At 43.2% G+C, this 25,443-nt stretch overlaps 2 protein-coding genes across 2 annotated transcripts in view; both read right to left on the reverse strand.

Annotated features, from left to right (window-relative positions):
• Window positions 1-1,548: 1,548 nt before the first annotated feature.
• Window positions 1,549-7,014, reverse strand: slc32a1 (solute carrier family 32 member 1). The gene is made up of 2 exons (XM_064966988.1): window positions 6,104-7,014; window positions 1,549-4,679 (listed from the first exon to the last, which is right to left on the reverse strand). Exons 1-2 carry the CDS (start codon window positions 6,521-6,523, stop codon window positions 3,492-3,494), a joined length of 1,608 nt encoding a protein of 535 aa, XP_064823060.1. The 5' UTR covers window positions 6,524-7,014; the 3' UTR covers window positions 1,549-3,491.
• The window catches only part of LOC135530036 (octapeptide-repeat protein T2-like), a 45,935-nt gene continuing 27,171 nt past the window's right edge, over window positions 6,680-25,443 (reverse strand). The window contains exon 5 of the mRNA XM_064958433.1: window positions 6,680-6,807. Within this exon, the coding sequence (XP_064814505.1) occupies window positions 6,680-6,807 (128 nt within the window). The remainder of the gene's footprint in view (window positions 6,808-25,443) is intronic.

Genomic DNA, 25,443 nt, shown 5'->3' on the forward strand with positions numbered 1-25,443 from the left:
ATGCCACCTTTCCAACAAGTCATTTGGTCATTTCTTCCCTGCTAGAGCTGCCCCAGTCAGTGCTGTTAAAGTGAAGCTTCATAGAATGGGTTCATGGCTGAGGATTCACACACACGCCTAAGATCACAATGCCAAGTGTTAGTTGGAGTTGTGTAAAGCTCCCTGCCATTGGACACTGGAAACACGTTCTGAGTGATAAATTACACTTCACCATCTGGCAGTTTGATGGACGAATCTGGGTTTGACTGATGCCAGGAGAACACTACCTGCCCGAATGCATAGTCCCAACTGAAGTTTGGTGGACGAGGAGTAATGGTCTAGGGCTGTGGTTCAGGTCCCTTAGTTCCAGTGAAGGGACATCTTAAGGCTACAGCATACAATGAGACACTAGACAATTTTGTGCTTCCAACTTTGTGGCAACAGTTTGGGGAAGGCCCTTTCCTGTTTCCTCGCGCCAATGTCCCCAAGCACTGAGGTCCATACTGAAATGGTTAGTTGAGATTGGTGTGGAAGAACTTGACTGGCCAGCAGAGAGCCCTGACCTGAACCCCATCTAACGCCTGTGGGATGAATTGGGACGCCGACTGCGACCCAGGCCGAATCGCCCAACATCAGGGCCTGACCTCACTAATGCTCTTGTGGCTGAATGAAAGTCCCTGCAACAATGTTCCAACATCTAGTAGAAAGCCTTCCCAGAAGAGTGGAGGCTGTTATAGAAAAGGGGGGACCAACTCCATATTAATGCCCATGATATTAGAATGAGATGTTCGATGAGCAGGTGTCCACATACATTTGGTCTTGTAGTGTAGTCAGACAGCAAAGCCTCTTTTCGTCTTATCTTTTCCCTTTTCTAATCTCATCCTCTTTAGTAGCCTACTTTCAGCTGTAGAGCGTGCAGATTGGGTTGAGGTAGTCAAGAGCTACTGTAAACCTCTGTCAATGCCCATATATGCATTTACATCAACAGATTGTTAACCTTATGGAGATGGACTGTTCACGATGTGCAGGTCCTCCCAAATAGGCATGTGGTCCAGATGCATTTTTTTTTTTAAATACACAATCCACATGTTCGATGAACAGGCAGGCCTATCTGCTTGTGCCCCACAGCAAAAATCTGGCAAACAGCATACCGTCTGTTAGAACTTCATTCCACTAAATTTATACAAGCATGATGAACCAAAGTGGACTAAGCCTACAAGCTGCACATAACCTTAAACTATTAACCTTTAGGCTACCATTTTCTTTATTCTATATAGCGTTTTAGCTATATAGGGCTAGGCTATTCTAAGCAATAGCAAAAGCTACTGTAATTATAGACAATTACTGGCTAAAATGTACCATTAATCGAAGCAAACCGTAACAATTATGACACGTGACTTGTGCACCTGCATTCACTGTTGGCAGTGCTCACTTGAACCTCTCTCTCTCGCGCGCGCTTAAAAACAACACATTTAATTAACTGAAACATTACCTTTTTGGTCTTGAATGTAATTGCATAATTCCTGTAATTCGGAGTGGCTATTACACAGGAATAACACTCATAAAACGTTAATCATTAAACAAAACCATGCATGTATTTTTTATTATTAATCGTATATATGCAAAAAAAAATCTCTAAGTATTCTTCAACATTTTTTCAACATTTTATTCTATTTATAGAGAAAAAATACATGTTTCTCACGGTTTTCGTTTTCATCACATAAAACCACACACATGTATACAATATAATTTCACTTATTTCTTTATTCTTTAATATTCATTTTCACGGTATATGATAACGATTTATGAGATATAGGCTACATTCCATCTTTTTGAAACCACAATAACACTACACATACGGTTTTATAACATTTCCACGTGACCCGTTGGATTGCACAGAATGAAAAATGTCTTTATGGACATGTTCTTCTTTGTATGATGTCTTCATATTTGTATTATTCAGACACTTGATTCCGGACCTCGAATTATTCACATTAATATCGCATGAATAGTTTACAATTAAAATGCATAATGTGAAACAGGGGATAACTTCGAATTGAGTGACAGAATTCCATGTGGGTTGGGTGTTCTTACTGACGCGACAGTATTTTCCTCTGTCTAGGGCGAATATGGGCCAAATAACTTTGGAACTTGTGGTCCTAAAACGCCGTTCTCCGAACGCTAACGATTTGGCTTTTGACTTCAAGGGGATTTGCCGTTTTTTCCCCTCACAATTTCATGTGCGACAGGTAAGTGTAAGCCTAACGATATGTTGTAGGCTAATGGTTATTCATTCAAATATCCAAAACACGTCTTTCCTTACTCTGGTTATAACCGTTTTCTTTTCCACCTTCCAACTCCAGAATGATGTTCTTATCTGTCTCAATATCATACATTCAATGCATAGTTAAAGTAGCTGTGCATGTAATTAGACCACCATAATCATACTGTTTCCATTATAGCGCTTGGAGAGAATAATTACATCTCAGTAAAGATAATTGAGATATTCCTAGTATTCAGTAACACGTTATATGGGCATAATCCATGATATGTATAGGTGTAGGCCGTCATTGTAAATAATAGTTTGTTCTTAACCTACTTGCTTGTTAAATAAAGGTTAACTAAATAAAATGATTCTTTGTATTATGTCTTGGTGATATACTTTATTGCCAGTATATTAGTTGTCATCATGATAGGTCCGTCCACATTACAATATTTGAAATATTGCAAATAATTTAGAAGAAGAAAATGGCAACATATCAAAACGTACAGCTTCGTTTGTACCATTTAGTCACATTATGCCGTTGAATTGTCAAAGTCCACAACCACACGCACTCCTATAATAAAAGTTTCTGGAAAGAACCAACAAGGGTTTTATTGCTTAGCACCCCGAAAGGTTCTCTATAGCACCCTTTTGCAGGGTTCTTTGATCAGAACCCCCAGGGGTTCTTCTCCACGGAACCAAACGTTTTTCAATATAGGGTTCTAGACCAACGTTGGTTCTATATAGAACCTTAAGTTATGCCATACATGAAGCAAGCATATAACCCTTTTTGGTTCTCTCCAGAAGCTTTTTTTTCTAAGAATGTAAACTTGAATGTCAAATGAAATGGCTCTCCAGGTGGCACGAGACCTCCATAGAGAGATGAAATGACGCATTGCTCATTTAGCAATTTTGTTTAGGTCGATTGAACTATTGTAAACCTTCACTCCACTGAAACATATGGATATTCATTTAGTCATATTTAGGCTATACATTACAAGTTGAATTGTCCATATCGTGTGTCATGTTTTGTGACTTTTGTGTCTCTCACTCTCCGCGCGCGCACGCGTGTGTGTCAATGCAAGGGTGTAATGAGCACGCGAAAATGTGTGCGTGCACTGCATTCTGTGCGCGCATTTATTTCGCATGAATTGTGTAAGCATGGGCTGACTGCGCTCAGTGGTGATTTCAGTTATTCACTTTAAGATGGATGTGCAGTAACATCTATATCCAGCAGACTGTTGCTTGGCTAGTCTTCTATGCCATATTTATATGCTTCTATGAGTCCCTCCATTGAGTGGATGAAACCGGAGATAGCGCATATGCCTCCTATTACAAATATAGCGACATCAAAGAATACGTGGTGCCATAGCAGCTTTCTCCATAGCAGCTTGAGGTGGAAGAGGCTGGGGAGCAGAAAGCACAGCCCCGCGCCCGTCATGCTGCCGGTTAGACCCATGAGAAGGGCAAAATGCGGTACATAAATGGCCATGAGCAACGTGAACACCACAAGGCTGCATCTGAGAGTGAGGCCCCACGCTTTCAGGCGTCCATCGCCTCCGTAGCAATTTGGGAACCACGTGCGTTCTTGTTCATTAAAAAATGATTTCTCCAAAACCTCGACTGCAGCGAAGAATGGTAATGGGTATGACAGTAAGGCTTTGGACACTAAGAAGAGGTTTACGACAGCCCTGATGGTTGAGGGCAGGTTGTCTGTGATGACCTCCTTGGTGGCATCCGCCCAAGTCAGGTAGGCCACGAGGGCGAACAGGCCTTTGAGGACACACGCAGCGATGTGGGTCCAGTTCATCATGCAATGGAACTCGCTGGGCTTCTGCATGTTCCCCTCGAGCGACGGAAGGAAAATCTGAGAGGTGTAACTGAACACAATGATTCCAATAGAAATCGGAAACTTCTTTACATCGATGTAGAATTTGACTTTGTCCCAGGCCCAGTCACGCGCTCTGGAGAGGCAGTAGGCAATTACCAGGATGTTGATGACGAAGTGCGCGATAGTGCACAGCAAGCTGAATTTTGAGACGGACTTGAGGTTCTTGAGGAAGGCGCAGGGTAGCAGGGCGGCGGTGGCCACTATGGCCCAGGACTTCTGAGAGATAGGAAGCGTGGGAAAGCTGTTGTACATCAGGTTACCGCTCACAACAACGTACAGGATACACGTCATTACCAGCTCAATGATCTGGGCTACATTCACGATATGACCACCTAAAGATGGAAACCTCGGCTGACAACACGCGTTGGCTATGTCCACGTATGTGTCCCTCACACGCACCAGTTGACCGTCTTCGTCCTCCTCGTACAGGCAGGCGATGAGGATTTTCCCCGTGTAGCAACATACCACGGCGGCGAAAATAATCAGAAACAGTCCGAGGTAGCCCCCGTGGAGAATGGCGTACGGTAAACCCAGAACGAACATCCCCTGAAAACACAAAAATACACAACATGGAGATGGATTGGCCTATGGGAACAACGCATAACCAGTCCACAATATAGGAAATTCAATACAATAGGCTATATAAAATGTGGGTTTTGCTTGGTAATAACTACTGCGTTTTAATAAAGCCTAAACATATGCTATATATACATGAAAGTATAGCTTAAAGGTACGGGTTTGTAGTATGGTATGTACATAATAAACACAACATGGGTTGGCCAATTCCATATTAGAATATATATTTTTGTAGTATTTGTTGATCATAACGTCATGCATTATAAGCATTATAATATAACCTATGTGTAACATGATTCAATGGGGGATATAATGTATGCGTTCTGGTGGGGATTCCATTTCGCTGTGAGCGTGCCCATTCCAGCTAATTGTGTTAAAGTCATTAAGGGGTTCTAAAGGAGACACGTCCTGATGATGACTATAGCCTGAATAACGTATGATGGGACGGCGCTTGGCTTGGGGACTTTTTTGCCTCATTTAAGTATTTATTAGGATCAACCATAAGCTCTTCATGGGATCCAAACAGGAACAAAGCAACACATCATACGAAACACACTGTCGAGGAAATGTTAACATTTAAACGGTCACCATATATTACATGGTTGTAGGTGATGGACACGCGCAATGTAATGGTGAAGTGCGCTATAAAATGGCTATAACGTATCGGAAAGGCTATCGAGAAAAGCACAGAGCCGCATAGATTAGGCTATATCTTAATGTCCTTGATGAGATGGTTATCTAGAAGGTCACCTGTCGATCTGAAGGTGAGATCCTTTCAAAAGTATAGCTGCTACTTGAATGCGCGCCGGATCGACAGAGCCAGGGCTCGTGCGTAAAACTGCATCAATGGGTCAGTACGTCATGTTCTTTTGTCAAATGAAAGTCTATGGGTCTCTTCCATGCAATTAGACTATTTCAGTATATTTGATCATTATTCTCTAGGCTATGTGTATGGCTTCATATAATGAAATACAACAAAACATTACGCTTCACGCCCAGCGGTTATCTTCTTATTCTAACAGCATGCACGCTATTCCGTTTCCCCCGCTCATTATGAACCTATCGATGTGTTCAAATAGCCCAATTCATCTCTAAATCCTAAATCAAAACGAAATATCCTGTCAGATGGGCTCGTTCTTCTTCTTTATTTTTCACAAGGAACCATTGGAAGTTAATTGGTTGTCTATACCGACTGCCGTAACCCATCTCCATGTACCGTTTTCAAGTATTCATTTCGTGGTTGCAATCAGTTTGAAGGAAAAGCTATGTATATTTCTTTCCTTTTGGCTGTGGCAGGTAACACGACAAAATGAATGAATGCAGGAGTGAATGAGGGGAAGAGGACACAAGCAAAACCCATGAAGTTGCATCTGGTTATCTGAATGCGTGTTTACCTGGATTGCATTGGTGACGTTCCAGCCCGCTTCCCAAGCGGTGATTTTTGGTGATTTTTCTTCTTCGCCCAGACCTGAGGCTTTAGAACCGGAGGGCGGGGGTCCGGTGCCATCTCTCTGGTAGTGGCTGTCCCCAGTCGCCATTCCGTCTTCTCCTCCAGCCATGCCACCCTCTCCACTCCCTTCTCCAGCGTCTCCACCACCCATTTCATCCGATTTCATGATGTCCATCTGCAGTCCTTGCCGGTGGTCGTAATCCAAATCATCGCATGCGGCGAAGCCCAGTCCCTCCTCGTCTGTGGCGGCCTGGAAGCCCATCCTGGCCATCATCCCGCTCACCTTCGCAGTGGATTTATTCGACATAGAAGTTGCCGCATTTGACAGTTTATTTTGAAACTTGCTTCGAATTAAATGTGCCATTGTTGCTTCCTCTATCTGGTCGGTGACGTTTTTTTTTCTAATTCAAATACAATAAATAGTCAACAACTTTAGTTTGCAGATATGTTTCTGTACATTAATAAAACGAGGCTATGGTACAAACAGTGGTTTGATAAAGCCCTGATGGTTGTTCAGTTGCTATCTCCACTTCTTGATCATCCCCAGGTTCATGTCACCTTCAGACGTCGGCGCTCCGTCTCTGCATCTTGTTAACGCACTCTCTTCTTTAGCTCGACGAAAACGTCCGATCTGGATACACGATTTTTCTGAAGGAAAACAATTTATTACGCAGAGGATTACTCTAAATTGTGCGTTGCAATTTCTAATATTTAGTTGGTTTATTGATAATAACGGTTGCAGCAGCGCTTCCACAGTTGGTTTTCCTTGTTCGTTACCGATGCCAATGCGGTACGCTTGAGCCTGGGGGTGGTAAAGAGGAGGCACGTGTCATCATCAGCCTGCCAATGCAAGGACTCTGCTTCGTGAAACTCGTCTCCAGCCCCCAGCGGGCGCAGCCACCCCATAGAAGAAAACGGGAGCTATTTGCTGCATTTCTAGGGGAGGTGCTTACGGTACCCCGACCCATCCCTACCCCCATATTCTACAAAACTTAATTCTAACATCCAATGGCATTCTGGGGGCTTCGACTAAATAACTTTACGCGTGGCCTATAAAAGGAGCTAGGCGGGAACTGAAGGGAGAAACCATCAACTCGTTGGACCTAGTTATGTAACTTTCAGACTAGAAAATGACCACCTTTTGTTATGACCATTGAGTTTCATTTTGAACGACAAGAGGACGTGCGTGTCTTAAGTGGCAAAGATAGTCGGATGTGCCTACTGGAATTAAATGGATCGAATTAAAAATGTTTTTTTCGTTTATTCGTGAAGAAAATGCTTATTTTCTTGTTTCGTCAATCAAAATAGGCTGTCGATGGTAAGGTGAACGTTAATTCCATGTAGCCAATAGAGAAAGAAAAACGTGTATTGCTGCTGATTTAAAGGCCGCTTTATTTCTAAGGCTTGCATTTTATGAACCAGAACATCTTATTTGTTAGAAAAACACCCTTTTTTAATAACCCGACCTTATATCTAAATAGAAAAATAATATATCCTTGGTTTTGTTTCTAAAACGCAGCCAATATTTCAATTCGAAATTAGGATAAAAATGCTGTATTTTCAGGTTAAATGCATTGCATAGCACGTTTTATTGTGTCTGCAACGAACCTTATCAAGATAATATTTTGGATGAAGCTTTCACCTTAATGTGTTTTTAATTCAACCATTGATTGAGAGAACTATAGCTTTTAATAGTAAACTGTTTTTGGAGATCGATATGAGTTGCGAGTTTAAAAAAAGATTGTGACGTGATTGCAGGCCCATATATGGGATCATCTCCAGAAAATGTTTATTGCTATGCGTGAATGTGGATTTTCCTTTTAACTATAAATATTAAATACAAATATTTACTCTTGCATGCAGCACGAGTCCAAAACGTGTTTATTGTTTTACTAAAACAATTTCATTCTCAAATAGCCTAACACAAATATTTAATTATAATAGATACCAATAGGAAGGCCTAGTTTGTATTAGTCTTAATAATAATACCAACGTATAATTAGCTATCAACGTGCAATAAATAATCATTATTCGAAGATTATAATTTGTAAACTTTTAAACGATAAGCTATTCTGCCCGTGCTAGCCCATGCTGTGTGCAAAGGCGCAGCAGAAGCCTGAAAATATTCAGTGAGCTAGATGTTTACATTTATTACTACAGCAAGTCACCCCAACAGCTGTTTCTTCCTCATGTCACTGATTGTTTGCGTGTGCCGCTTTCCAGTGTTTCGCCAGACAAAAATAAAGACTTCATGTAAGAGCGCGACACTAATGCCTCTGATGAGGTCTATATTACTAAGCCTAATACTATTCTTCATTCAACCTATTTGGTGCTGAATTAAATGTACAATTTGATTCGAAAAATGTCTTACAATTTAGGTGAATTCTATTGTTCTTTTTGGACAGCTCTTTTTTTTGCGTTCTGCGGTGGGAACATAGGATGAGGCTATATGCCTGTTTTTTTATTTTCAACCGAGTGACTATTGATATTTTGATGTTTCTAAACTCATATTATTCTGGGCATGGGGAATTCATGAATCAATTAGAGATGAATTGATCATCTTAATTGGTCCTTTGTTTATTTCCTGATTGAGGTTCTGCACCACGTGCAGAAGAACAGCGACAAAACAACCTGCCGTCGCTGCTTGGCTTGTTTGAGTGCTGAAGAAAAGCATGGGGTTTATCCTATTTTTGCTGTCGTTCTGTTGGACTGGGCTATATCACGTTCAATACCAACCACCGAAGGCTTCATGCAGCAGCTTACCATCATATGTTCACATTTCAAATAGGTGATTGACATTTTAGTCTACAGTCACCACGCACGTGTATCTGCCAGGTTCCTAAAACATTAGGGGACACTAAAACATCAAACATCACCAGGAATTAGCTGGAAAAATACCTATGAAAAACACATTTAAAAAATCCCACCAGTGATTGGCAATGATATCTATTAAAATGTTTAGCATATATATCAATTCCCACAATGACATGTAAAGTAAAATGCTCCCTAAAATAACATAGAAAAGGGGGCTTAGCCTACACATTGCACGACCGAACATAAACGGTATTTTCTGAGAGAGAAGACCGAGTCAGAAATACAATAGAAGCGGTCCCCAGAGAGAGTGAAGGGGTTAATCACAGGCGGCGTTATCAGCCTCGTCCAGACCTCCTCTGATGTGTAGGACTGTCTGATTGAATGTGTTGTAGAATGAAAAGAACAGCCATGACACCAGAGGAGGGGGTTACAGTGCAGAATCTAAGGTAGTTTCCCACCGCAAGACTTGCTTACAGATAATAATCGGCATTGTTTATGAGCCAATTGTTTATTAAAGGCAGGCACTTCTTTTAATTAGACAGACACTCGTTTTAATTATTTGTTATGAAGAACATAAATTAGATGGTCAAAACAAAAAATGTTTACACACATGTTTACATCTGCACTAAAATAAAAACACAAAATATTGATTATACAAAAAAATAGCTTATTTGACTGGCTGTCAGTCCTTTCAATCAACCCCCTCCCTTTTCCATACGTGATTCATATTTTGTTGAGTACGCGTGATATTGTGTCCACGAACACATTAATAACGTGCTATTGACGTTTTGTGTGATGGCAGGCCGTATGCAGGTGCAAAACCTTAAAAAAAAAACATTGATGGAATTCTCAAATGGATAGTCAGCGAGTCTGAGAGGGGCGTCGTTCGACTCGTTCCACTGTGCATATAATCTGTCAGATAGATTGTCCAGTCTTTAGATATGGCCATGGTCAGTTATTTTGCAGCTATAACAACCTCTCAAGTACATACATTCTAGTTGCATCTTGATAAAAATAGTCAGCAAATCAATGTGATTCCGTGTGTGTGTGTGTCTGTGTGTGTGGTTGGTTCACCATTTTATGTTTGATTCGAATACCAGAGTTGTAACCTATAGTGAACAAATTCATGGTCTGTGTGCGATTGAATTGCATGGGGGTAATAGTGATTTTATCTAGTCAATGCTCACTTTATCACCTATCATTGAAGGCAACAAGGGGTCAAGATGTCGGGTCCCAGGAGGATTCTCAACGAATAGTTGTCACCTTGAGAATACAGATTAAGGGAAGATAGCCAATAAACGCTTGTTTTATATCGCATGTAGCCAATCCGGTTTGTGGCTCTATTGTTTTTGAGGCACCCATGTATTAGGTAGGCCTTACAGGGGCGGAGGAAACTTATTCATTTACAGGCCGGGGTTTTTAAATATGATGTGGAGTCAATCGAAAACTCACCCGTCTCTTCTCTCCACTCCTCTCCTCACATCAATTCACCCGAGGGCCTCTAGACCCCTCCCACCTCCGGCTCTGAAGCAGTCTGCTCTGTCATTTTCCCTATTACACACTTGGCTGAGCTGGCACATGTCCCCTCCTCCTCCCCCAACCACAAAATGATTAATTAGCACAATATGAGCCACTGAAGAGAAAATATGTTTGTCAAATATTCTGAGATGTGGTTGAAATTCTACCCAACCAGACCAAAACATGTAGACTATGATAGCAAGCAATGCCACAAATCATTTAGTAAAAATAAAATAACAATCGTATAATGCCCATAAATAAGATATTTCAAGTGTATGTGTGTGTGAGAGAGAGAAAGAGAGTGAGTGAAAGAGAGAGATTCTACAAGAACGAGTGTGTGAAGTGAACCTCCCGTGTCTGTGCGCGCGGGTACGTTAATCAGTGTAGTAGGGAGAAGTCTTAAAGAGAGAGAGAATTGAGAACACTCACTGTCACTGTAGCCGTGATGATGGTAATGGGGGGAGAGATCACTCAGAACACTGCACTGTGCTGTGCGCTTGAGGGAGGCTGAAAGTCATAGCACACAAACTCTGAGCTTTTCGATCATGCGCAGTACAGTTTGGAACATGCGCTCGCTCATGCTTTGCCTAAAACAATTGGTTAAAGGGAACAGGGACTTGGGGACTTGATAATGGTGACAGATGTAAGAAATCACACGAACTTAATAACATAGGCTACTGTTACAGTAGGTCTATGGCGGTGTTTGATGTCAGCGGTGTCCATGTTACATATGTAGGTTACCCCGTCTCATCACGTTTGTATGATCTGACATCCAGAACAATAACACTAGTTAGGTTGACCAGTACGATGTAGAAATATCATCCAGTTATTTCATTAAAAGCTAGGCCTATTTTCATATCCTGTAAGAAATACGTTGCACATAGTCCACTAGACCAGAGCCTGTGAAAGATAATGCATTACTTTAGCCCAATCCCCTTTCATTTAACCCTTGGCTGGCTGACTGACTGACGTGGTCACGTCATAGACTGCTCAGCGAGGCAGAAAATAACACATAACACACTTCAATTAATAAGGAAACCTGAAAAGACACTCAGTCTCTCTAGAGACCGCGCACGGCGCAGGGGAATTAGCCTATCCAGAGAGCTTTTCTCTTTCCGGAATCCATTAACATTAGCATCACAATCACTGCATTATCGCCCTGATTAGCCAATATTTAGCCAAATTATATTGCCAACTTCAATTAAATGCATATACCTCCTGCTAGAACCATAGAATTCGGAATTAGAATACTAGAATGTACATGAACGTTCTTATGATGGGATAAAGGTCAACTATTTTGGTCAGGGAGTTGGTCGACCATGGTCAGGCAGTACTGGGATAAAATATTGTTTCAATTTAAAGATGATCTGCTCTGTGTGTTAGCTAGCTAGCCAGACAGACTTAAAGGAATTCATTCATAAATGTTTCTTAATTAACTGCCAATATGCCAATATTCCATTCAAACAATGCAGTCAATCCACAGTCATACACTGGATGAAATCAATTGATGATAGAACTGACAAGATGTAAATTAAACAAGTACTGATATTGTATCATATAATAACATTCACAGCTTTCCTAGAAAACTAAAATGTATACATTTATGGTCTGTTTACATGTTTTGATGCTATTTGTACAGAACCCTTGAATAAAACCTGTATAAACTGTATTTCTAATTATATGACAATATTTTAGGTTGACAATAACTATGTTAGGCCTACACAAATGATGATTTATCACATGCCTTTTATTTTTCTGCATAAGTAAAAGCAGGAATGGCATCCACAATGTCGCTAGCGCCATTCATTCCAATTAGATTTGCTTGGATTTCTCCCTGAACATAATGGCTGACATTTTCGGACCATTCTGGAACGTTTTGTGATTTCCATGCAATAACATAACATGTTAGCTATATAATCTTGACTAAATGAATACCAGACTGAAAAAAGGACAAGGCTACTGATTGAAAAATAGGCCAAATGTTTTAAGGAAAAAAAAGTGTACTTTTCTCCATGTTGCTACGTGTCTCTGTAAGGAAAACCAACCATAGCCTCTTATTCCTCCTCCTCCCCCAGAGATGTATCCAGGTGGCGCGGTGATAATCGCTAAGAGCCTTTTCATTATGGTCTTAGTGAGCCTGTTTATTGGCTTATTATGAGAGGGCTACCGGGCGAGGTGGTTTATATTAGCCCTGCTGGGCGGGTGTGCTCTTTGCACTCGAGGAATAACATTTCTGGTGAAATAAAATAAAAACATTTTGGGATAAATTAGCCTACTGTGGTTTTAACCATATAACATTTTCGAAAATCCAATGTAAATAATTGTAAATGCATTTTCATTGTCATAATTGATATTATTTTAGGCTTATTAGTTTGTTCATTTTTCATCCAGTATTTTCTCATCGTCAGCGCTTGTGTGGTCGGTGGTGTCTCTTGTCTCGTGGTGCCAGTTGTTGTCCCTCCCGGTTAAGTGGCTTTGTTGTTCCTGGGGTTCCGCGTGCTCCCTAGGCGCCATTTGTTGTTAAACTGGAGTGACTCCGCTCACTCCATCACCTTTGACGTTCGTCTTTTCACTCGAGCCAGGTTTTCACCTCCCCGCTGTGACACATTAACATTGTAATTGCCTTTTAGCCCTCGCTTTGAACACAATAAACTCAGCCGGTCCGTTGGGACTAGCTGCTATGGCCCGGGGCTGGCACAATGAGCTATGCCATTGATTTATCACACTAGCTGCCGAGAAAGGACCAGCATCATAAGGCAACCACCTTCAGTGGTGGACTATACAAAAATGAGGGTGGAACAGGCTCCCATTAACATTGACGGGACTGAAGTGGCATCGACAGGATTGAAGTGCGAGAGTTTCAAGTTCCTTGGTGTCCACATCACCAACAAACTATCATGGTCCAAACACACCAAGTCAGTCGTGAAGAGGGCACGACAACCCCCCCCTTGTTCTACACTGCTGCTACTTGCTGTTTATTGTCACTTTTCAAATTACCTCGACTAACCTGTACCCCCACACGTTGACTCAGTACCGGTACCCCCCCTATATAGCCTCCACATTGACTCAGTTCCGGTACCCCCTGTATATAGCCTCCACATTGACTCGGTACCATAACACCCTGTAAATAGCCTCCACGTTGACTCGGTACCGTAACACCCTGTATATAGCCTCCACATTGACTCGGTACTGTAACATCCTGTATATAGCCTCCACATTGACTCTGTACCGGTACCCCCTGTATATAGCCTCCACATTGACTCAGTACCCTCCACATTGGTACCCCCTATATAGCCTCCACATTGACTCGGTTCCGGTAACCCCTGTATATAGCCTCCACATTGACTCGGTACCTGTACCCCCTGTATATAGCCTCCATGTTGACTCGGTACCGGTACCCCCTGTATATAGCCTCCATGTTGACTCGGTACCTGTACCCCCTGTATATAGCCTCCACATTGACTCTGTACCGGTACCCCCTATATAGCCTCCACATTGACTCAGTTCCGGTACCCCCTGTATATAGCCTCCACATTGACTCGGTACCATAATACCCTGTATACAGCCTCCCCGTTGACTCGGTACTGGTACCCCCTGTATATAGCCTCTGCATTGACTCGGTACCTGTAACATCCTGTATATCGCCTCCACCTTGACTCGGTACCGGTACCCCCTGTATATAGCCTCCACATTGACTCGGTACCGGTATCCCTTGTATATAGCCTCCACATTGACTCGGTACCGGTACCCCCTGTATATAGCCTTCACATTGACTAGGTACCGTAACCCCTGTGTATAGCCTCCATATTGACTCAGTACCGTAACACCCTGTATATAGCCTCCACATTGACTCAGGAGTGGCCCAGGAGTGGGAAGGCGAACGGAAAGGCTCTGGAGCAACGAACCACCCTTGTTGTCTCTGTCTGGCCGGTTTCCCTCTTTCCACTGGGATTCTCTGCCTCTAACCCTATTACAGGGGCTGAGTCACTGGCTTACTGGGGCTCTCTCATGCCGTCCCTGGAAGGGGTGCATCACCTGAGTGGGTTGATTCACTGATGTGGTCATCCTGTCTGGGTTGGCGCCCCCCCTTGGGTTGTACCGTGGCGGAGATCTTTGTGGGCTATACTCAGCCTTGTCTCAGGATGGTAAGTTGGTGGTTGAAGATATCCCTCTACTGGGTTTCTGGGTTTCTGTACAGCACTTTGAGATATCAGCTGATGTACGAAGGGCTATATAAATAAATTTGATTTGATTTGACTAGGTACCGTAACACCCTGTGTATAGCCTCCACATTGACTTGGTACCGTAACACCCTGTATATAGCCTCCACATTGACTCAGTACTGTAACACCCTGTATATAGCCTCCACATTGACTCTGTACCGTAACACCCTGTATATAGCCTCCACATGACTCGGTACTGTAACACCCTGTATATAGCTTCCATATTGACTCGGTATCTGTACCCCTGTTTATTGCCTCCACATTGACTAGGTACCTGTACCCCCTGTATATAGCCTCCACATGACTCGGTACTGTAACACCCTGTATATAGACTCCACATTGACTCGGTACCTGTACCCCCTGTATATAGCCTCCATATTGACTCAGTACCGTAACACCCTGTATATAGCCTCCACATTGACTCAGTACCGTAACACCCTGTATATAGCCTCCATATTGACTCAGTACCGTAACACCCTGTATATAGCCTCCATATTGACTCAGTACCGTAACACCCTGTATATAGCCTCCATATTGACTCAGTACCGTAACACCCTGTATATAGCCTCCATATTGACTCAGTACCGTAACACCCTGTATATAGCCTCCATATTGACTCAGTACCGTAACACCCTGTATATAGCCTCCATATTGACTCAGTACCGTAACACCCTGTATATAGCCTCCATATTGACTCAGTACCGTAACACCCTGTATATAGCCTCCATATTGACTCAGTACCGTAACACCCTGTATATAGCCTCCATATTGACTCAGTACCGTAACACCCTGTATATAGCCTCAATATTTACTCAGTACCGTAACACCCTGTATATAGCCTCCATATTGACTCAGTACCGTAAAACCCTGTATATAGCCTCCACATTGACTCAGTACCGTAACACCCTGTATATAGCCTCCATATTGACTCAGTACCGTAACACCCTGTATATAGCCTCCACATTGACTCAGCACCGTAACACCCTGTATATAGCCTCCATATTGACTCTGTACCGTAACACCCTGTATATAGCCTCCATATGACTCGGTACTGTAACACCCTGTATATAGCCTCCATATTGACTCAGTACCGTAACACCCTGTATATAGCCTCCACATTGACTCAGTACCGTAACACCCTGTATATAGCCTCCACATTGACTCTGTACCGTAACACCCTGTATTGAGCCTCTTTATTGTTATGTACGTTTCTTGTGTTACATTTTGTTTAATGATATTTTTATTTTTACTTTAGTTTATTTAGTAAATCATTTATTAACTCTTTCCTGAACTGCATTGTTGTTTCAGGGCTTGTAAGTAAGCATTTCACGGTGAGTTCTACACCTGTTCTATTTGGTGCATGTGACAAATACAATTTTATTTTATTTATTTTATGTCTTGTAAACAAAGAACCAAATAGCGGAGATGATCAATTCAGCACCACGGACAGCAGATATTTTTCGCAGTTCTGGGGCACGTTCAGATATAAATATCTAATGTAGAACAAACACGCCTCTCGGGCATGTAGACCAATGAATGATGTCGGCTCTATTTGTGGCGTTTCTATCTGCAACGTTTGACAACGTTCAGCGATGTTTGGCAACTGAACGTCAGCACCACAGAGCAGTGGACAGTGACCGTTACTGAGGCGCTACTGAAAACACAGTTACCACTGAGGGAATCCCTGAGGGTAAACTGGGAAGGCCTCCTAGACTGACTCCAACACAAACTGTTTCATAGACTGTTCAGACATATCTGAATTGAAACCTTTGCATTTAGAATTGTAAATAATAGGAATTAACCTGCAAATGATTGAAATACACAACATAGTTAGATCTGTATGGAAGTATGGACTTCTTCAATGATTACTTGAACTACAAGTCAGTCTGTGAACTGTTCATGAAACAATTGATCGTCATGCTAGTGGCAATGGGAAATAATCAATGGATATCACACATCACTTCATCCAGCAGTGGAGCTCTAGAGCCTGGGGTGTGTGTGTCTGGTGTGTATGTGTCTGGTGTGTGTGTCTGGTGTGTGTGTGTCTGGTGTGTATGTGTCTGGTGTGTGTGTGTCTGGTGTGTGTGTCTGGTGTGTATGTGTCTGGTGTGTGTGTGTCTGGTGTGTGTGTGTCTGGTGTGTGTGTCTGGTGTGTATGTGTCTGGTGTGTGTGTGTCTGGTGTGTATGTGTCTGGTGTGTGTGTGTCTGGTGTGTGTGTCTGGTGTGTGTGTGTCTCGTGTGTGTGTGTCTGGTGTGTGTGTGTCTGGTGTGTATGTGTCTGGTGTGTGTGTGTCTGGTGTGTGTGTGTCTGGTGTGTGTGTGTGTCTGGTGTGTGTGTCTGGTGTGTGTGTGTCTGGTGTGTGTGTCTGGTGTGTATGTGTCTGGTGTGTATGTGTCTGGTGTGTGTGTGTCTGGTGTGTGTGTCTGGTGTGTGTGTGTCTGGTGTGTGTGTCTGGTGTGTGTGTGTCTGGTGTGTGTGTGTGTGTTGTGTGTGTGTCTGGTGTGTGTGTGTCTGGTGTGTGTGTGTCTGGTGTGTGTGTGTGTGTGTCTGGTGTGTGTGTGTCTGGTGTGTGTGTGTGTGACTCATGGCTAATGTCTCCTTGTCGTGAGTACAGCAGCAGTCACAGACACAGTAGATCATGTACAACCGTTTTGTTCTCATTAAACTTGAATGTGTGTGTGAGAAGCGCCGCCATATCAACTCTCCCCGGGCCCCAAGCACTTCTGCCTTGGGTCATATTCAGTAGAGAGAAAACGTTTTGAAACCGAGTGAAACAGGGAGGAATATCCTGAAACTTGACCACTAAGAACACAGATTTATGCTATGGTAAGCCCTACTGAACACAACCCCGGCGTGTATAACTAGGAACTTATGCTATGGTAAGCCCTACTGAACACAACCCCGGCGTGTATAACTAGGAGAGGTGAAGCTGCCTGCCGGCTCACATCCAATATATTTACATCTATTTCACTGTATATAGACTTTGTTGTTTTCTTTTCTTCTACTGTATAATTGACTGTATGTTTTGTTTACTCGATGTGTAACTCTGTGTTGTTGAATGTGTCGAATTGCTTTGCTCTATCTTGGCCAGGTCGCAGTTGTAAATGAGAACTTGTTCTCAACTAGCCTACCTGGTTAAATAAAGGTGGAATAAAAACATTTAAAAAATAGAAAAATGACTGTAATCATTTTGAAGAGGCAAGTCTGACATAGGACAGACATGAAATAATGCAGTAAGTAGATGAGTACATGTTACATGTATTGTTTCCCATCGCAGGCTATTGCTGTCTGTAACCCCTTAGCAATTATTTCACTCAAACCTTTTAGCCTACCAATGCCCCCCCCCATTAAATACCTTATTTTAGTGCCTAATATTAGCCGCTACATCATCATTACATCTACCAGTTCCCCCCCCCATTACATCTACCTAGCATAAGCTCTGTTTTTATTAACATAACACTCACCGTCCTCTCTTCACTGGCTGCAATTCCAAATAGCACCCTATTCCCTATATAGTGCACTACATTAGACCAGGACCCATAGGGCTCTGGTCATATGTAGTGCTGCATTATAAAAGGGTATAGATACCATTTAGGACACCCTCACTATGAATGATTCATTGAAATGCACCATCTTGTCTCCAAATTGACTACATTCAGAAACTCTGAAAAGGTTTTTGTTCAGTGCTCAGTCTTTGTGATGTTCTCTGGATGGATACAGGCAGGAAACCCTTCGATTTAATTGAAGCTAGCGGCGCTCTGGACTGGAGAGTGCTTGTAGCTTACACTACCTTAGTAAAGAGTCGATCAGGTTGAATGAGTAAAAAACGCTTTTTGACTTTGAAAACGTTTGATTGTGTGTGTGTGTCATGTATGGTGTGTGTGTGTCATGTATGGTGTGTGTGTGTCATGTATGGTGTGTGTGTGTTATGTATGGTGTGTGGGTGTTATGTATGGTGTGTGTGTGTTATGTATGGTGTGTGTGTGTTATGTATGGTGTGTGTGTGTCATGTATGGTGTGTGTGTGTGTTTGCTGTGTGTGTGTGTGTTATGTATGGTGTGTGTGTGTCATGTATGGTGTGTGTGTGTCATGTATGGTGTGTGTGTGTTTGCTGTGTGTGTGTGTGTGTTATGTATGGTGTGTGTGTGTTATGTATGGTGTGTGTGTGTCATGTATGGTGTGTGTGTGTTTGCTGTGTCTGTGTGTGTTATGTATGGTGTGTGTGCTATGTATGGTGTGTGTGTGCTATGTATGGTGTGTGTGTGTGCTGTGTGTGTGTTATGTATGGTGTGTGTGTGCTGTGTGTATGTGTGTTATGTATGGTGTGTGTGTGTGCTGTGTGTATGTTATGTATGGTGTGTTTGTGCGAGCGAGCATATATGTGTGCGAGTGTGTGTCTCTCTCTCTCTCTCTCGGTGTGCGAGTGTGTGTCTCTCTCTCTCTCTGTCGGTGTGCGAGTGTGTGTATCTCTCTCTCTCTCTCTGTCGGTGTGCCAGTGTGTGTGTGTCTTTCTCTCTCTGTCGGTGTGCCAGTGTGTCTCTCTCTCTCTCTCTGTCGGTGTGCCAGTGTGTGTTATGTATGGTGTGTTTGTGCGAGCGAGCATATATGTGTGCGAGTGTGTGTCTCTCTCTCTCTCTCTGTCGGTGTGCGAGTGTGTGTGTCTCTCTCTCTCTCTGTCGGTGTGCGAGTGTGTGTGTCTCTCTCTCTCTGTCGGTGTGCCAGTGTGTCTCTCTCTCTCTCTCTGTCGGTGTGCCAGTGTGTCGTCCCCCATCCCCCAGCCAGCTAGCCATAGCCACTCCTGGATGTCATTAACGTCTATTGTGGGCTTCACAATCACACTCAGTAAAACTCAAGCTCTTATCATCAGACACCAGACACACTGTAATAGCCACAGTCACACATCCCCAGTGGAACAGACACAACTATTGATTCCTGGACTGATGTGTCAGACACACACACACACACTCACTCACATATTCAAGGATTGGTTTGTCTCTCCAGGAACAACATATGATGTCATGTGCCAGTAACAATATCTGCACGTTTCCTGCTTGTCTTTGGACATATCCTACTGTATGAAGCCTACCAATCCTACTGTATGAAGCCTACCGATCCTACTGTATGAAGCCTACCGATCCTACTGTATGAAGCCTACCGATCCTACTGTATGAAGCCTACCAATCCTACTGTATGAAGCCTACCAATCCTACTGTATGAAGCCTACCAATCCTAATGTGTGAAGCCTACCGATCCTACTGTATGAAGCCTACCAATCCTACTGTATGAAGCCCACCAATCCTACTGTATGAAGCCCACCAATCCTACTGTATGAAGCCTACCGATCCTACTGTATGAAGCCTACCGATCCTACTGTATGAAGCCTACCAATCCTACTGTATGAAGCCTACCAATACTACTGTATGAAGCCTACCGATCCTACTGTATGAAGCCTACCGATACTACTGTATGAAGTCTACCGATACTACTGTATGAAGCCTACCGATCCTACTGTATGAAGCCTACCGATCCTACTGTATGAAGCATACCGATCCTACTGTATGAAGCGTACCAATCCTGCTGTATGAAGCCTACCAATCCTACTGTATGAAGCCTACCGATCCGACTGTATGAAGCCTACCGATCCTACTGTATGAAGCCTACCGATCTGACTGTATGAAGCCTACCGATCCTACTGTATGAAGACTACCGATTCTACTGTATGAAGCCCACCGATCCTACTGTATGAAGCCTACCGATCCTACTGTATGAAGCCTACCAATCCTACTGTATGAAGCCTACCGATCCTACTGTATAAAGCGTACCGATCCTACTGTATGAAGCCTACCAATCCTACTGTATGAAGCCTACCAATCCTACTGTATGAAGCCTACCCATCCTACTGTATGAAGCCTACCCATCCTACTGTATGAAGCCTACCCATCCTACTGTATGAAGCCTACCCATCCTACTGTATGAAGCCTACCCATCCTACTGCATGAAGCCTACCCATCCTACTGCATGAAGCCTACCCATCCTACTGTATGAAGCCTACCCATCCTACTGCATGAAGCCTACCCATCCTACTGCATGAAGCCTACCCATCCTACTGTATGAAGCCTACCCATCCTACTGTATGAAGCCTACCCATCCTACTGTATGAAGCCTACCCATCCTACTGCATGAAGCCTACCCATCCTACTGTATGAAGCCTACCAATCCTACTGTATGAAGCCTATCCATCCTACTGTATGAAACCTACCCATCCTACTGTATGAAGCCTACCCATCCTACTGTATGAAGCCTACCCATCCTACTGTATGAAGCCTACCCATCCTACTGTATGAAGCCTACCCATCCTACTGCATGAAGCCTACCCATCCTACTGTATGAAGCCTACCCATCCTACTGTATGAAGCCTACCCATCCTACTGTATGAAGCCTACCGATGTATGTCATTTAGCAGACGCTTTTGTCCAAAGCGACTTACAGTCACGCGTCATACATTTTACTTATGGGTGGTCCCGGGAATCGAACCCACTATCCTGCCGTTGCAAGCATCATGCTCTCCTCTGAGCTACAGAGGACAACGTACAACAAAACACTGAATTAGCTTGGTTAATTATAATTATGTAGCTATTCGTATTTGACAGAAACCCTCAATACAGGACTACTACTACCGTTTCTTCATAAATACCAGATGCCCCCCTCCTTCCATCTCTCCCTGCTCACCCCGGGGCCTCCCTGTGTCACCGTAGCTCACCACTGATTGCTTTCTGATCTCACTCCTGTTCTGTTTAAACAGCATGGTCTCTCATGTGGCGGGGCAATGGAACACAAGTACAGCCCCAGGGTGCAATGCAGCCGCTAGCAGCCAGACTTGGGTTCAAATGCTATTTGAAATCATTTCAAATACTTTACCTGCCCTTGATAGAGTTTACCTGTTGCCAAAAGTCTGAAAAATGCAAACCACAAACCTTGTTCATCTGGCAGCTCAAGGCATGCTAAAACAAACACTAACAAGTATCTGAAACCTATCAACTACTATTTTAACCCAGGTCTGGTCTGGCGAGCAGCAGCTGCCTGTGTGTCTGCGGGGCTGCAAACTAGGAAGGTAGGCACAGGGACCTGACCTACTGGTACTTTGGCCTTCTCAGCCTCCGTCTGCCACTCCCGGGTACGGAGGGGAGGCCCCATCTAATGGGAAGCCCCGGGTACAGAGGGGAGGCCCCATGTCATGGGAGGCCACATCTAAAGGTGAGCCCTTTAACACATGTAATGTTAGTTTGGACTGGTTCATGTAATCCAAGAGACACCAGAGTGTCAAGGTGCATTTCAGACTGGTTCAGGTAATCCAAGAGACACCAGAGTGTCAAGGTGCATTTCAGACTGGTTAATGTAATCCAAGAGACACCAGAGTGTCAAGGTGCATTTCAGACTAGTTCAGGTAATCCAAGAGACACCAGAGTGTCAAGGTGCATTTCAGACTGGTTCAGGTAATCCAAGAGACACCAGAGTGTCAAGGTGCATTTCAGACTGGTTAATGTAATCCAAGAGACACCAGAGTGTCAAGGTGCATTTCAGACTAGTTCAGGTAATCCAAGAGACACCAGAGTGTCAAGGTGCATTTCAGACTGGTTCATGTAATCCAAGAGACACCAGAGTGTCAAGGTGCATTTCAGACTGGTTCAGGTAATCCAAGAGACACCAGAGTGTCAAGGTGCATTTCAGACTGGTTCAGGTAATCCAAGAGACACCAGAGTGTCAAGGTGCATTTCAGACTGGTTAATGTAATCCAAGAGACACCAGAGTGTCAAGGTGCATTTCAGACTGGTTCAGGTAATCCAAGAGACACCAGAGTGTCAAGGTGCATTTCAGACTGGTTAATGTAATCCAAGAGACACCAGAGTGTCAAGGTGCATTTCAGACTAGTTCAGGTAATCCAAGAGACACCAGAGTGTCAAGGTGCATTTCAGACTGGTTAATGTAATCCAAGAGACACCAGAGTGTCAAGGTGCATTTCAGACTGGTTCAGGTAATCCAAGAGACACCAGAGTGTCAAGGTGCATTTCAGACTGGTTAATGTAATCCAAGAGACACCAGAGTGTCAAGGTGCATTTCAGACTAGTTCAGGTAATCCAAGAGACACCAGAGTGTCAAGGTGCATTTCAGACTGGTTCAGGTAATCCAAGAGACACCAGAGTGTCAAGGTGCATTTCAGACTGGTTCAGGTAATCCAAGAGACACCAGAGTGTCAAGGTGCATTTCAGACTGGTTCAGGTAATCCAAGAGACACCAGAGTGTCAAGGTGCATTTCAGACTGGTTCAGGTAATCCAAGAGACACCAGAGTGTCAAGGTGCATTTCAGACTGGTTCAGGTAATCCAAGAGACACCAGAGTGTCAAGGTGCATTTCAGACTGGTTCATGTAATCCAAGAGACACCAGAGTGTCAAGGTGCATTTCAGACTGGTTCATGTAATCCAAAAGACACCAGAGTGTCAAGGTGCATTTCAGACTAGTTCAGGTAATCCAAGAGACACCAGAGGGACAAGGAGCAGAAGATACAGTTTAGCTGCTGATGTGAGGAGAGAAGGAGGGGAATGGTAGGCATGTTGCAGTGGATTCTTCTGTTTTCCATTTAGCTGTGAAGTGCAGGTAGGCATTTTATACAAATCATTGACTTTATATTGCATTTACTGCAGATACATTGTTATACTTTGGCAACATCTCATTTAGGAATATTAGGATGGATTGTATTTTTGGAAATCTGATTAATTATATTTATAACAAACAAAAGATGCACAGTATGTTTTGTGTAATGATTTCTACTGAGGCTCCTGGGACATAGGTAGAGGAACCGGAGGATATAGGTAGAAGAACTAGAGAATATTGGTTGAGGACCAAGAGGATATAGGTAGAGGACCTAGAGGTCATAGGTAAAGGAACAAGGGAGATATAGGTACAGGAACTAGAGGAAATAAGTAGAGGCACTAAAGGATATAGGTAGAGGACCTAGAAGATATAGGTAGAGGAACAAGGGAGATATAGGTAGAGGAACTAGAATATATAGGTAAATCAAATCAAATTTTATTTGTCACATACACATGGTTAGCAGATGTTAATGCGAGTGTAGCGAAATGCTTGTGCTTCTAGTTCCGACAATGCAGTAATAACCAACAAGTAATCTAACTAACAATTCCAAAACTACTGTCTTATACACACAAGTGTAAGGGGATAAATAATATGTACATAAAGATATATGAATGAGTGATGGTACAGAGCAGCATAGGCAAGATACAGTAGATGGTATCGAGTACAGTATATACATATGAGATGAGTATGTAAACAAAGTGGCATAGTTAAAGTGGCTAGTGATACAAGTATTACATAAAGATGCAGTAGATGATATAGAGTACAGTATATAGGTATACATATGAGATTAATAATTTAGGGTAAGTAACATTATATAAGGTAGCATTGTTTAAAGTGGCTAGTGATATATTTACATCATTTCCCATCAATTCCCATTATTAAAGTGGCTGGAGTTGAGTCAGTGTCAGTGTGTTGGCAGCAGCCACTCAATGTTAGTGTTGGCTTTTTAACAGTCTGATGGCCTTGAGATAGAAGCTGTTTTTCAGTCTCTCGGTCCCAGCTTTGATGCACCTGTACTGACCTCGCCTTCTGGATGGTCCTTGACTAGTCTCTCAAAGCGCTTCATGATGACGGAAGTGAGTGCTACGGGGCGGTAGTCGTTTAGCTCAGTTACCTTAGCTTTCTTGGGAACAGGAACAATGGTGGCCCTCTTGAAGCATGTGGGAACAGCAGACCGGGATAGGGATTGATTGAATATGTCCATAAACACACCAGCCAGCTGGTCTGCTCATGCTCTGAGGGCGCGGCTGGGGATGCCGTCTGGGCCTGCAGCCTTGCGAGGGTTAACACGTTTAAATGTTTTACTCACCTCGGCTGCAGTGAAGGAGAGTCCGCATGTTTTCATTGCAGGCCGTGTCAGTGGCACTGTATTGTCCTCAAAGCGGGCAAAAAAGTTATTTAGTCTGCCTGGGAGCAAGACATCCTGGTCCGTGACTGGGCTGGTTTTCTTTTTGTAATCCGTGATTGACTTTAGTCCCTGCCACATACCTCTTGTGTCTGAGCCGTTGAATTGAGATTCTACTTTGTCTCTATACTGACACTTAGCTTGTTTGATAGCCTTACGGAGGGAATAGCTGCACTGTTTGTATTGGTCATGTTTCCGGTCACCTTGCCCTGATTAAAAGCAGTGGTTCGCGCTTTCAGTTTCACGCGAATGTTGCCATCAATCCACGGTTTCTGGTTTGGGAATGTTTTAATCATTGCTATGGGAACGACATCTTCAACGCACGTTCTAATGAACTCGCACACCGAATCAGCGTATTCGTCAATGTTGTCGAAACATGGGGGAGGTTGAAAATGAAGACACTTTTTTATTGACCGAGTCACTGGTGCTTCCTGCTTTAATTTTTGTTTGTGAGCAGGAATCAGGAGGATAGAATTGTGGTCAAATTTGCCAAATGGAGGGCTAGGGAGACTGTACGCGTCTCTGTGTGTGGAGTAAAGGTGGTATAGAGTTTTTTTCCCCCTGTGGTTACACATTTATCATGTTGGTAGATATTAGGTAAAACGGATTTAAGTTTCCCTGCATTAAAATCCCCGGCCACTAGGTGAGCCGCTTCTGGATGAGCGTTTTCCT

Source organism: Oncorhynchus masou, chromosome 5 (genome assembly GCF_036934945.1).
Source record: "Oncorhynchus masou masou isolate Uvic2021 chromosome 5, UVic_Omas_1.1, whole genome shotgun sequence".
NCBI classification, from domain to species: Eukaryota; Metazoa; Chordata; class Actinopteri; order Salmoniformes; family Salmonidae; genus Oncorhynchus; species Oncorhynchus masou.